General features: G+C 40.0%; 1 protein-coding gene across 2 annotated transcripts; it reads right to left on the reverse strand.

Moving 5' to 3' along the window:
* Positions 1 to 150: 150 nt before the first annotated feature.
* LOC119891639 (ectonucleoside triphosphate diphosphohydrolase 2-like) lies at positions 151 to 12,083 on the reverse strand. Of its 2 annotated transcripts, none has more exons than XM_038703406.1 (9): positions 11,861 to 12,082; positions 10,177 to 10,294; positions 5,828 to 5,978; positions 5,547 to 5,706; positions 3,448 to 3,675; positions 2,778 to 3,050; positions 1,148 to 1,267; positions 784 to 918; positions 151 to 621 (listed from the first exon to the last, which is right to left on the reverse strand). In XM_038703406.1, exons 1-9 carry the CDS (start codon positions 12,062 to 12,064, stop codon positions 418 to 420), a joined length of 1,593 nt encoding a protein of 530 aa, XP_038559334.1. In that variant the 5' UTR covers positions 12,065 to 12,082; the 3' UTR covers positions 151 to 417. The 2 variants fall into 2 exon arrangements, with proteins under 2 accessions (XP_038559334.1, XP_038559335.1); XM_038703407.1 differs by having other exon boundaries at positions 454 to 617; positions 11,861 to 12,083.
* Between the last annotated feature and the right edge of the window lie 2,528 nt (positions 12,084 to 14,611).

Consider the following 14,611-nt stretch of genomic DNA (forward strand, 5'->3'; position numbering starts at 1 on the left):
CAATGGAAATAAGAAAAGGGCAACATCAAATATAAAAATAACATATATGGAAATACTTAAATTACAATCTTAAACCTAATATTGGGTCTCCTACTCTACCTCTAAGCCTATAAACCCTAAGGTATAACATTACATAATAAATCAGAAACATTTACAAAAAAATCATTTATTCTGGAGTTTCATTTTACACACACTCCTCTAAAGAGGCAAGCAGAAAGTTTGTGGATTTGCAAAGAAAATTGTGCACACATTTTACTGATTTGTTGATTTCACTTACATACACACACACACAATAAAGTGCAACAAAATCTAAAATGTTCTTGCATTTTTTTTTCAAAAGAAACAGAAATGTTTTGACGGACATATGCGTACAATAGAGAAATATGAATTGGACTAGGGAGTGTGTCACCCATGCTCTTACACCATGGCTTCTCTATTTCTAGTTCTGTAGATCATTATTAGATATCCCACTGCAATGAGGAGGAGGGTGATGAAGAGGAAGAGAATGCCAGTCCAGGGACCTGATGGCAGGGCCTTCATCAGTCCAAGGCTCTCTGCTTGGACTATATTGCTCTGACTCAGCATGTACCCCAAAGCCCAGCCTACAGATGCTCCTCCTGCCTGCAAAAACACAAGAGGGGACCCACTGAAACCACAGAACAACATGGCCAAGCTTCCTGATTTCAGGAATTTCAGACAGCGCTGCTGATAGGAGTCAGTAGTCACAGACTGAAATCCCAGCAAATGAACAAAAATGTTTAATGTATTTCCTTTACTCCTGACCTTTTTCTGAAAAGAGATGGAAGGAAAGGAATGCTCATTGAAACCGTAGCCCTTTGTTAAGATGACCTGGACAAAATTGGAGACGGCGCAGACATTCTTCATGTATTTCTCTGACTGATTTGTCTTTTCAGTCATCTGTGAGTGGAAAGTAGTGGAAATACAGTGAATTAAATTTTTTATTTTGTTATTCAAATCCCTAATCCTTTTGATCTTGTCTTCCATGATTGTAGAAAAATCAAGTATAGTCAAGAGGACATAACATGAGTAGTGAGAATGAGGGTTTACTGCCCTATTTGGTGATTTTAGACAAACATGAAAATCTGTATTGGGGGCTAGGCTCAGAGAGCTGTGTGCTCAAGAGTACCTCAGAGATGGTCATGTTACAGATGAGACGGATTGCCTCTTCTAGTCGACTGGGTGACGTGATGGGGATGTTAGTGAGGCGGTTGATGTAGCTGTGAGTGAAGAAGAAGGCAGAGAATGCCTGTAGAGAAGAAGGAACACTGAGTCAAACGAGAGTCACATACTGTTGCTGAGCTGGGGAAGGTTAGTTTTCAGACCAACAGCCATGAAAACATATTGCAATAACTGAAAGCTGAGCACCACCTTACTGTTAAGGTTGAAATTAATTTAAATAATTAATCATAAGAAAAACAACTGACAGCTAATACTGACTTGTATGCAAAATACTGCTGAATTAAACATGTAAGATCCCCTTGTGATAGATTTCTGCTTTCCATTCAATTTGTTGCATTTTTGTCTTTTTATCTGGCATTTCTTCAAAATGACTTACCAAGTGCATTCAAATTCAAAAGGAACAAGAGTACAACCCTCCCAAATAAAACTAAGAGATTAAGACATTTGCCTTCTGCATTTCTATGCCAGTTACAGAAGAGTACAGTGGTGTGTCTGCAGGGTATACCAAACTCTGGGCAGGGGGATTTACAGTAGACCTTCCTAACAAGACAAAGGATCTACAGCCATGCTAGCTGCTCTGAAAGGATATACCTAGGCACAGCGATGCTTCGATCTAAATGCTAACCTCAGCATGCTAACATGCTCACAGTAACGATACAAACATGATATTTTGCTGGTATAATGTGGCTGAGGCTGATGACCATCATTAGATTTGCACGTTTGGTCATAAACCAAACGAGTACAAACAAATACTGTGCCCTGATGATGCTGCTAAACGAAAGGTTTAGGGGTCACCAAAATTATTCCATTGCATCCTGAGAAAACCATGAATGTATGTACCAAATGCCATGGAACTACATCCAATAGCGGTTGACATTTCACTTCAGAATGGACCAAAATGGAGGACAGACTGACTGACAGACTGACTTCCCTAGACTAATTCTGCTTGCATTGCTAACAATATCCAGAAATAAATATCGGTTTCCAAATGCTCAGCAGAGCACGGTTGCAGCAATCATGTTGCAATCTTTCCTGAGATCTGTGGCATTTCCTGTGCACAGACCTTTGTTGCCTGACTTTAGCCTATAGGGCAGTGCTTCTTCCCAGGCAACATCACCAAGCCTGGAGAGAAGCACTGTCCTAAAAGATAAATAAAAAGTCCCTTCCATTGCTATGATTCCATTATTTACTTAGGCTTATATAACTTGAATGTCCTCTGAGAGATAATTTGTAGTCCAGGACAAAACATAAAGACACATAAAACACATCAGATACACAAAAGCAAATGATAAGAAATGTAATCACATTCCAGGTAGGCATTTAACGTGCATGTCAACCAACAATTGTCATATTTCCTGTTAAATAGGTATACACTATGAAATGGAGAATTAGCAGACATTGCAACTCTAACAATATTTAGACCAGCAAAAACATTCATCATGTAAAACGAGTGAAATGCCAAAGAATGCAACAAACATGAACGTTTTGTCAATGAGTTAAAGTTATTCTTCACTGTTTTCAATTTTTGCCCCATCAGCTATGGGTAGTTGCTGTCTCTTTCTAAAAGGCTTCCTCACCATGAAGCTTCCTCTCACATTGGGCTGGAAGACTCCATCAAAGGAGCACTTGGAGTAAGAGCAGTTGTCAAAGGAGAACATGTTTTTTATGTTGTATAGGCAGTTCTGGTAATTTCCTGTGCCCACTACTGATATAGACATCTGGGGGTCAAACTGGGCTGGTCTGTACTTTTTAGTACATGGAGAGTCAAACACATCCTCTCCCAGCTTGATAGATGTTTTGAACTGTTGTGGATAGCAGGGATGGTTCAATTCGGGTTTCACACCTTCAGTCTGGAAGAGGCGATAAAGATAAAAAGTAAACATTCTGCTGGTAAATATAAAAGGAAGTTGCATCATATGACACCCTTTTATGTACAATTCCAGATAAACTAGTAGAAAGGTAAACATTTAAAATTACATTGGCTGGTGGTATTTATACTACCTATGTGCATATAGGCATATATAAGCACACATTGTGGATTTTAGTTAAAAGCACACCCTTCACTAAGGGCCCTCTGGTTCAAATATTCTGGTTGGCAAGTGAACTGCAACAAGACAGTAAATTTCTGAAGTGCAGGAGTGCTGTTATTTAGCTGATTTTAACCTCTGACCTCACAGGTGGTCAAGAAGAAAGAGAATCTTTACTTAGTCACTTAGTCACTTAGTCTGTCCACTTTTTTAACAGTACCATGATAAGATGAGCCAGTAGCTTCTTCAGGAACTGGTCTTGGCCATAGCACAGGAAACTCTGAGTGTATATTTTGTAGTTTTTTCCATAAAGCTCCAGCGCCATCACGTTCTGCTTGTCCTCCACCTCTTCCGAGGTCTCAAAAGTAATCTGAGTGGAAGCTCCGCCTAAATCCAAAGCTCCAATTGTCTCTCTGCCTGGATTCAGCCAACGCCCGACAAAACCACACTGAATGACAAGAAAGGACATCCATTTTTTTTTTTTACTGATGTAGGACAATACAAATATTCCAACAGTAAATATTTTAGCCAAGCAACCAATGTGAATCTATGGCAATGTCAGTTGGTCATAGTCTGTCACATAGGCTATCCCTTTGGTTCAGAGTAAAACAGCCCTGTTATTTACCAGAGGATCACACCTAATGACGATCTATTGACATTTCAATTAGCACCACAAGCAGGTCAAATGGATTGGCATAAAGTTATGTGCAGTAATTTATGTTTCCCAAACTATGAGCCCAAATAACTTTGGTGATCTGCTGATGCGTCATAGGTTCTGAGCACCTACTATCAAGGGCATCACTTTGGTTTGAAAAGTGGTGGGGATGGCTCAGATTAAGGGCGTGATGATGCATTTGAGTCACAAGACGTGAAGATACACAAGACCAAGACAAGAAGCGTTTTAGCACTATTTTGATGAAATATTGGATGCTGAAATATATGAGCAGGGGGTCCTCCCCCAAAAGATTTTGAGCATTAAACACTTTTCATTTTCTGCTCCAATTTATGGTGGAAATTTGAAGGGAAACATAATAATTAAGTTAAATGTAAATGCTCCGTACTTGTATAGCGCCTTTCTAGTCTTTTCGACCACTCAAAGCGCTTTTACACTACATCCACCAGTCATACACATTCATACACTGAGCCTAAGTGCTCAAACGGAAACTAACATTCACACTCATCATACATTTCGGGGTTCAGTATCTTGCCCAGGGACACTTCGACACACAACCAGGGGCAGCCATATTAATTTGTTTGTTAACATTTCTGGGTGCAAGCTATTTTTCAGAAAATGTTGCCAGGAAGTAGGAAAGTGTGTTTCATGTCGGAAAAATGCCAACAGACAATACACTTAACACACATTGATGCACACTTTCCCAATACATTTTGAAAGTGGTATTCAGAGCCAAGTGCATCCCTCAATTCATCACAGTTTACTGCAATTGTGGTGATGTCCCTATAAACTGATTTTAGGATAAACAAATATCAGCAGACATGAAGAATTTTGTGACTTGTTGGATTCAGTGTGTACGCAATAATCTTCATGACAGCCTGTCTTGCAGGTCTTTGAAGAAAGGAAGGCTAGTTGCAATATTACTGCTACATTTAGTTTGAAGTTCCTGTGACGTGACCCTCCCACTGTTACACATTATGCCTGCATTTAGAGTGAGCACGAAAAGAGAGAGAGAAGAATGAGAGAAGAGAGAAAGCGCGCATTGGTTATAGCTTCATGGCTTGTCAGTGACTACTGAATTGTCCCTGGCAATTATTTTGATGAAAACATTATAAATATAAATGTTGTCTGTAATTGTCTAGTATTTGCTAAACAAACATGTTAACACAGGTCCATAGCCGCAAATTGGGAAGAGAATAACATGACACACCTGACAGCGACACAGAAACCTTTCTATCTGTGTCTGAGTTCTGTGTTTGTTAGGTGGAATGAACGGGATACTGCCATATCAGCAGAACAATAACACAGGCTAATGCATAGCAGAGTACAGGGCAGGTAGATTTTGTTAAAATATTACGACTTTATTCTGGAAATGTCAGAGAACACAGATATGTGGGAGAGATTCTGAATGTGCAGAAAGTTTTGAACAAATAATCTGAGCATGATTGAGCACATGTTTTTGTGCAAGCACAGAATGGCCTCAGTAACCAAACATTGTCGAGTATGCTGCCCAATAAACTTCCTCATGTATGCAGTAAGTAAACTCTGGCGGTGACATGGCATTTTAGTGCTCAGTTAGTGCCTAGATGGTGGTAAGGTGCACAAGGTGCTCACCTCCTGGGCTCAAAGTCAAAGTTAGAGCTTACCTTGACAAAGTTTTCAAGTAAGTAGTTGACTGTGACCCAGCCATATGCCCCCTCCTCCTGTCCGCTCAGGATGGTTGCCTCTTTAAAATCGAAAGGGTAAGACTGCAGTTTGTTTTTCACTTCCTTCAGTACCTGCTGGGACTCTGTGGCATTGACTATGCTAAAGAGTTTTGAGAGGTAAATGGGGAATGAAACAATATTAAATCCTTCCATTATACATTTTAATGCATTCCTACCATGGTAATGGTGGTAATGTTAGTTTAATATCCTGTTTTACTGACTTCAAGAGCCTCATGCCTGCAGTACAACCCAGATAGAGTGGAGTTTGTTGGTGCATGAATTTGGGTATATCCTTCGCAGCTTGTTCCAGACAGGCCTCCAGACTTTTTGCAGCACCACCAGGAACACCTGCATAGCTGGATATACCTCCACCTTGACAGAAAGAGAAAGTAGTGCTGCTTAAAAAAAGATCAGCCTGACTTTCACAAAACTGCATTTTCTCTAGTTAGTGTTACTAAGGAAACTCAAAAACAAACCAAGACAAGACGAGGAACAGCTCTTAGTGACTAAGATGGCACACACTGTCTGGCGAAGAAGTAAACTACTTTGGAACAAAGTCCTTGCACAAGACATTGTGGAAGTGAAAGTGAGAGTGTTTTTACCACAGGGCCCGTCTGGGGATAAAAGGTCAGTTCAGCCAAAGGTAATTTTTGAAAAAGGTAATTATTAGGGATCCAAACAGCGAAGCTGCTGGAGCCCTATTGGTTTTCTTTTGATTCTTCTTCGTCTTCTTCTTTTTCTCCTATTAAGTGTTTGGGCAGCAAAAACTGCTGGACAAAAACTCACCAAAATTGGCACCTAGGTTGCAAATTCCACCCACTACTCAGGCAAATAAAAGGGCCCTCATAGACCTCATGGTGGCACTATAACAATCAACTTTGCGTTTTTGCAATTATCTCGAAAACTGCTTCATTTAGAGTCAAACTTCTTTCATTATTTTAATCTGTGGATTCATCTGCATCTTTGCTCTAAAAATGTCAAATTATACAACTTTTTATCACTTTTCTCTAAAACCTATTTTTGCGAACTCGTCTCAGATGGTTTAGCGAATCGACCAGTTTGGCAGGATCATCTATGGACATCGCTCATCAAAAGTTATCAAAAGAGTTTTGAGACGTCAATCTGTTTGTTTTCATAAATTTTTAGTTTTGTGTATTTACGTACAATTTTACATAAATCAAAACTGGCTTAAGCTATTGTCACCAAACTAGACGCATCTGCTCAGATGCTCGGCCCAAACTTCGCTGAGCAGTCCTGGGATATTCTTCCACTAGGGGGCGCTACAGTTGCAAAAAGTTTATGCCTCATAATTTGGTTTGTACAATCTCGGGTCACTACTCAGTTGATGTATAACATATGGTAATGATTGCGCAAAGTGGGCGTGGCTTATTATAAAAATATACATTTGTAGACATTTCTGATTCCTAACTTCAAAAAATCAAAGATAATCATCCATACGTCCTAGAGAGCTTCAGCACATCCACTGATTTGTGACTAACGTTTGCCTCACTGCATCCTATGGCCAATTCAGAAGTCAGTCACTCTATATTTTTCAGAATATGCTAATTCAAATAACATCTATATCTCCACAAGTCTTTCTTCAAACACTACCAAAATCAACACAGACATTCTTTGGATGGATTTAGATCAGTCAAACAGTGAGTCTGCAGTGATTTTCAGTATCTTGCTATAACTTGTACTGTTACGTCCCACCCTTTGGTGGCAACATGGGACGAACAACATCCCAACACTGACCCAAACTCAACACAAATAAACACCTTTAAAACAACCAAATCAAGTGAATTTATTAACATAACTAGGCAATAATTTAAGGACACCAAAAACACAATACAAAAATGCCCCAGCTGGGAAGCAGCAAGGCTAGCAGTACCAAATCAAGAAGGGTCCCCTCCTGACACTTGCACAGCAGCTTTTAAAGCCCGCCTTCAAAGGCCAGGTGGACCTTATTCGGTAATTAGCTGGAGCACTCCCAGAACAGAACTGAAAGACAGAAAACATGGACACAGCACAGGGAAATACATACAGCCGTAACACCCCCACCCTTAAAACAAAGAATAACTTTGTTGTCACACAATCACATGTACAACATCAACATGGACCAAATATAGCTCACAAGTGTTCACTGTGACAAGTTATTCTTAGGAATGCACTGGACCGAACTGAGGTATGACTTACCAAGGCTGTATGTTTAGGTAAACCCAAGTAAATTTACAAAAATAAATCCACGACACAACACCTCACAGGTGCACTAATCCAGGTTTGCACTCAAGTAGGCACATACAATGTTGCTGAGCGCACCCACATGGCAACTCTTCAAGCCTCAATATGCAGCAAACTCTAGACAAAAAGTGAACGTGGGTCAAATGTGGAACATACCTAATCCCACATGCAAGGGATAACTAAGTTGGCACTGGATTTAAGAACAGCAACCACACTTGTAGCCAAATCAGCGGGTGCCACTTCCACAAATTGGCCACTATCGTGAGGTGAAAAGACCACAAAACCAGACACAAGTTACTGCATTTACCTACACCCCTGTAACACTGGTGACCCGCACAAAAGTGGAGCACAACAGCCACACACCAAAAGGGTCCACACAAGTAGACCAACTACAAGGTAGCTGCCATACACAAACAGCAATACACCACGACCCAACAAAAGTGAACTGTCGCAACACAATATGGGCACCATGTGGTCATCAACCACCTACACTGGTTACTCGAGGATTTAGGAAACCAGCAACACAACCGAACCTGACGAACTGGGAGTGTACCCCCACCACTTTAAATCCAAAGGTCTGTGGTGTTGGCACATCCCAAACGCACAAAAAAACTAAAATTAATGTTCTGTAACTAAATACACAACCGCAATAACACACGTGTGACCACACCAGAAGGTGGACTGCAACAACCACAACACAAAATGGTCACATTGTAGTAAACTACACACAAATGTTACCAACTTACACCCAAGAAGCAACCGACGAGTGACCTACCAAGTGTGGAGTACAGTTACCACTAAACAATGGGTCACGATCCACAAGTTATTTCAAACAAGAGTATTTCACAGCTGGAAGAGAAGTGACCAAACAAAGCAGTCATCTCAAACAAATAGCTAAAGCTGTTGTGCATAGTGCTAGGGACAACAAGCTGCATAGAGACACCCCAACCTACCTACCTACCAAGATGGCTAAACTAATCTAGCTAGTCTTAGTGGCTTGCCGAGCTCGAGGCAACTTTAAACGCTGAACTCAGTGCATCACCGAAGGCCACAGATGTAGCCATCTGCGATCCACTGAAGCGTGCCCCCACTCAGAATTGCCACCAAAAATAAGAAAGGCAAAAAAACAAAGTGGCAAGTTCTTTAAACCTGCCCGGTGGCTACCTAGTTAGAGTGCTCAACAGCAAAAACTCCCAAGCTACTGAGTTACCCCAGCCGTAACAGTACAGTATACACAACATTTTCTTTTTTTCTCAGTTTTGGATCAAATGCTATCAATATAAGTGACAACACACCCAAAACCAGCAGATGGTTGTGTGATTTTTTTCAGAATTTTCTCACTAACATCTTGACTGTCTGTGTTTTAAGTTTGAACTGACAAAACTATCCAGGTCTGGCACATGTGACGTCACCTGTGAGAAGGCGTGCCCAACACTGGCCGAAACACCCTCCTCACCCCAGTAAGTCACCTATTCTGGGGATCCAACCAACGCATTCGCATCTCAGTGCGTCATAACTGGCGCTTTCAGACAGCGTGACAAAGCGTAAGGATTTTACGGTAAAGGTACCCTTAAGCGTCCGTATGAAACGCCCTCGTTTGCTGCGTTGCAGCAACACAAGGGAAGCTAACCCTACCTGTTATCACAACCGGCGATGTGCGCAGCTGTAGGGTTAGCCGGTCGACATGCATTAAGTCAGTGACTTAGGTTTAGGTACTAACATTTCTGATAGTTATGGTAAGGGTAGGTGCTTCGGGGGGCTGTCTTTATCACGAACGTAGCTACCGCTAGCTAACTAGCACTTCCGGTCTGTACAGGACGCCCCAGAGCGCCCGGAAGCGTCTCACACAGACGCTAAAGGGTAACGTTACCTCAAATCACTTTTTCTGAGAGCTTTTGGTTCAAAGGTTCAAATCCCCGCGTGACCAAGTCAGACTTGCTGACAATGGGGGTGTTCAGGTCATAGTAAGTCAAAGTTCCCTATTTTATTTGGATCCTGTGACACTTTCTTCTTATTTTTCTCAGCTTAAAAGTGTTTGTGCAGCTTAAACTTTAAACATTGGAAACACAAAATGTTGCTAGTGGGTTGAACAAACCACCCAGTAGTCACGTATATATAATGGCACTCTGATCTCAAGGTGATGCTGTAAAAATCAAGTCTGCGTTTCCCTTTATTATCTCAATGACTAAATTCTTTCGCCACTTTAATTTTCAGAGATGGATATATGGGCAGATTAAACCCAAACTATTTACATTGCTAGATACCACAACAGGTAAATTCTATTGTAATTGTAATTGTAATTTGGTTATATACACTGGCAGGAGCTCACCTTCTGCATGACACTCGCTGTGCTGGGTAACAATCCCAGTGCCATTTAGCTTGTCAGCTGGCCATTTGTAGATATACATGGAGGTGTGAGATGAGCCTGCATCCAGAACGATTCCATACTGAAACAGAAACATACAATATGGTGCCAGAACATACTTTAGTAATGCTGCTCAGAATATGAACCACTGGGCTGCCCCAATATATTGCTTTGCCAGGTCAGATCATACTAAACTACTATGACTTATTAAATACCTCAATGCGCCTCTGATAATACAGGTTCACTGTATAAAATGGTGAATAATGTTATTTTTCTGTGTGTATTTTATTTACTAAGGTATTTGTATTAGCAGTTGAAACCACTCTGTGTACCAGCTTGTTTAGGCTTGCTCTGTTTAATTTGCACTTTTAACTGGGGCACTGACACAATGTGGCTACAGCAAAGACCTCCTTTGAATTGCCAAAGAATTTTCTTTGGTGTTTCTTTGGTAACATTTTGAGTTATATTATTATGTATTATGTATTCAAGTGTCTTACTCATGCAGCAATGGTGACTTTGTCTTTCTTTGTGTGATCTTTTGCAAGGACAACTTCAAAGCATCACATTCTCTTCAAGTATAATTCAGTAGGCAGATGGGGATGGCAGGATATGCCAGAATGAGATCAATGTATACAATGATATGACATTTTGTAGTGTCTGGGAGCAAAACAAACGGAAGAGAACATGAATAGAAAGAATATCAAATAAACACCAAACCACTTATTTTATATCACACTCTTTGTTTCTTTGTGTTGTATCTTCTCAGAGGTGCTCTGCATCACTTCCTTCTGCAAAACACCTTTTAACTTTTGAGGTTGGCAACCGCTGGTCAGGAAATGCATGAAAACCTGCATGTTTCATTTTTAACATTTAGCTGACATGCAGACTTATGGCTCATGACATGAGGCTCAAAACTGTAACCATTTTATTTTTTGGGAAATCTGAGAGATTTTTCAGCAAGATTAACAACTGGAATGCTTATATTTGGTCTGAGCAAATATGCTTCTTGTAAGTTACTATGTTTTAATTCGTGGGTAGTGACATTTAATGTGTAACAAACAGCTGGTGTATCCGTTGTGTTTTAACTTATCACTTAGAGATTACATAAAAAATATTGGGGTAGTGAATGGTAGCTGAACCTTATGTTTCATAAGGCCCTCCCATGGGGTAATACATTTTTACTTTGAACCCAGTGCAAAGTGCAACACAACCCCCACAAAATGTTAAAATATTATAGAAATATGAAAATGGAATGCCTTTTTAAATTGTAGACTCCAATTATTAACTTCTAATGTGCAGAAGCACATGTTGAAAACCTGATATGTGTTTTTCTACCCTATCTATGTAACTATCAAAATGAAAAAAACTCTCCCAAGCCCGCCAAGATAGTCAGACTGCGGTACCTTCATCCAAAGAAAAAAGACAAAACCCTTCCCCATTCCTATAACCCCCCTCAGTCCCTAATACAGTGGACAAACTCAAAAGCATACTAAAAAAAACTTGGCATGTATGAATATATTATTAATAAAACATATCAGTAACATTCAATTAAACAATCAGTTAAAAAAACAATACAATTATTTCCGGTGCTTACAAAAACCCTTTGAAGCGCCAAATATGAGATAAGGCACATAATTATTTTCATTACCATGTTTTCAGGAGGCATCTCAATCTCTTTAGTCGGAAGGACCACCAGCAGGATCCCGACTATTGCCAAGATCAGCAGCACAACCGCAGGGATGGTTAGGGCGTACCGGAGACCCATAATGGTTCTGCACGTTCCGTGCAGCTGGCAGCGCTGCGTAAAAGTGCTTGAGCACATAATGCCTAGTAAGGAAACACACACATACATAAAGGGCGTGCATCAAACAGTCGGCTATGGGTTTGGTCTGAGGTTTTGAAGTATCGTTTGCATGGTAAAATGTCTCGCTTCCTCTAATCTCTGGCCCGCGCGCACACACGCGCACGCTGCCTATACCTGCTTCATTCATGAAAGGCCGAGTCAGCAGACAAGTAAGTTTCTTCTAAGAAATTAATCATCAGGAGTTTTACTGTTGCCTACATACATACCATGAATGTATTAGAATACAGGATAACCTACGTGGTGTGTTGTGACTGTGTGCAAATACAGAGCTCTGTATGCATTATAAATGTAGCCTAAAGAAGGCTTGATAGCCTTGATGAATTTTGCATCATCACTAAATTACTGTTGGAATGACCAAAAAAAACAAACAAACAAAACATGTTTTTATCAATAACATGCCCCACATTAATGAAAATTATGAATACAAACATTTTACAAATTGGTCACATGTAACACACCTATTGTGTTTGCTAATGTGTGATTAATTTATTTTACATGAACATTTGAATAAATGAATAAAACATTTACAGTTTAACTGTTTATAAATATTGCTATGTAAACACATTTTATTTATTTAAAATAGATTCCATATTATGTGACCCGGTGACTCCACACCTGTGCCAATTGTGTTACTATAGTTCTTCTCTTTTAAATTGATAGTTTTATGGAAGCTTCAGCATTCATTTTTAATAGAGTTCCATGTCATGTGACCTAGGGACTCAAAACAAATACCTAATTGTATTACTACATGGGACAAAGGAGGCACACTTCATATCAGATATCATATTGTATTCCTGTAATTAAAATGAAGAGGAGTAAGATATACATGAAATGCAACACAACATTAACAGATAAGAGATGGGACATTTACTCTTAAACATGGACTCCAGGATCCTGAAATCTGAGGGTAGTGGAAACTGGCATGCAGTGTGTGTATATATATATATATATATATATATAAGTAAGTATATATATAAACACGCGCACGCACACACACACCTGCCCATAAACTCTCTACCTACAGTTTATCCATTTCAGTTATATTGTACACCTATAGGTGTACCGATGTACAGTATTCTGCATATTGTTTGACTGTTGTTGGAGAGAGGCTGAGAATTATGCTTGCTTTTATGAATAGAACTTGGGAACCTGGGAAATGCTATAGGGTCTGCATTTGTATTGCATCTTTGTAGTCTTTGCGACCACTCGACACACTTTACATCACATTCACCCATTCACACACTTTCACGCTGACAGCAGAGGCTAAGGTGCCAACTGCACAGCACAAATAACATTCATACACATTCACACACTGATGGAACAGTGATCAGGAGCAATTTGGGGTTCAGTGTCTTGCCCAAGGACACTTCTACCCAAATCCAACATACATTTTTATATTGTAACAAACATAGCAAGGAACATTTGAGAAGAAGGCAAGTTGTCAAAGTGACCATAGCAAACTGAACAACATGTTTTTACATTTATATATATATATATATTTCTAAGTATATATATACATTATGTGTGTGTGTGTGTGTGTGTGTGTGTGTGTGTGTGTGTGTGTGTGTGTGTGTGTGTGTATGTATATAAACACATACACACACGCACACACACACACACACACACACACACACACACACACACACACACACACACACACACTGTATGGCTGGCAGCTCCATCCTGGTGATCTGCTGCAGTTTCCACTACCCTTATGGTTCAGGATACTCAGATTTCAGGATCCCGGAGTCCATGTTTAAGAGTAAATGTCCCATCTCTTATCTGTTAATGTTGTGTTGCATTTCATGTATATCTTACTCCTCTTCATTTTAGTTACAGGAATACAATATGATATCTGATATGAAGAGGCCTTTTTTTTAAAATTTTATTTATATAGCACCAAATCACAACAACAGTTATCTCACAGCGCTTTCCATAAAAGAGTAGGTCTAGACTGTACTCTATGATGTTATTTACAGATTCCCACCAAGAGCAACCACTAGGCGACAGAGGCAAGGAAAAACTTCCTTTTAATAGGCAGAAATCTCGAGCAGAACCATGGCTCAGGGTGGGCGGCCATCTGCCTCGACCGGTTGGGGGTGAAGGAGAGAGAGAGAGAGAGAGAGAGGAAGAGGGAGGGACAGAGAGGAAGAGAGAGAGAGAGAGAGAGAGAGAGGAAGAGGGAGGGAGGGACAGAGAGTAAGAGAGAGAGAGGGAAGGGAGGCAGCCTACACAATATACACACAGAGGTACAGACAGTAAAGGTGATGTTGCTATAGACTAAATGAAAAATGGTATAGATATGTATAGTAGTGTTAATGAAATAATTGTAACGTTAATGATTATAACAACAATAATAACAATAGGACTAGTAACAATAATTGTAGCAGAGGGTGTTGAGCAGGAACACAGGGGCAGCAGGTGACTACTGTCCCGTGTAGTAATACAATTAGGTATTTGTTTTGAGTCCCTAGGTCACATGACATGGAAGCTATTAAAAATGAATGCTGAAGCTTCCATAAAACTATCAATTTA

The sequence above is a fragment of the Micropterus salmoides genome, unplaced genomic scaffold (assembly GCF_014851395.1).
Source record: "Micropterus salmoides isolate LMB-PRFRI ecotype aquatic unplaced genomic scaffold, ASM1485139v1 Ms_hic_scaffold_7, whole genome shotgun sequence".
Lineage (NCBI taxonomy): Eukaryota > Metazoa > Chordata > Actinopteri > Centrarchiformes > Centrarchidae > Micropterus > Micropterus salmoides.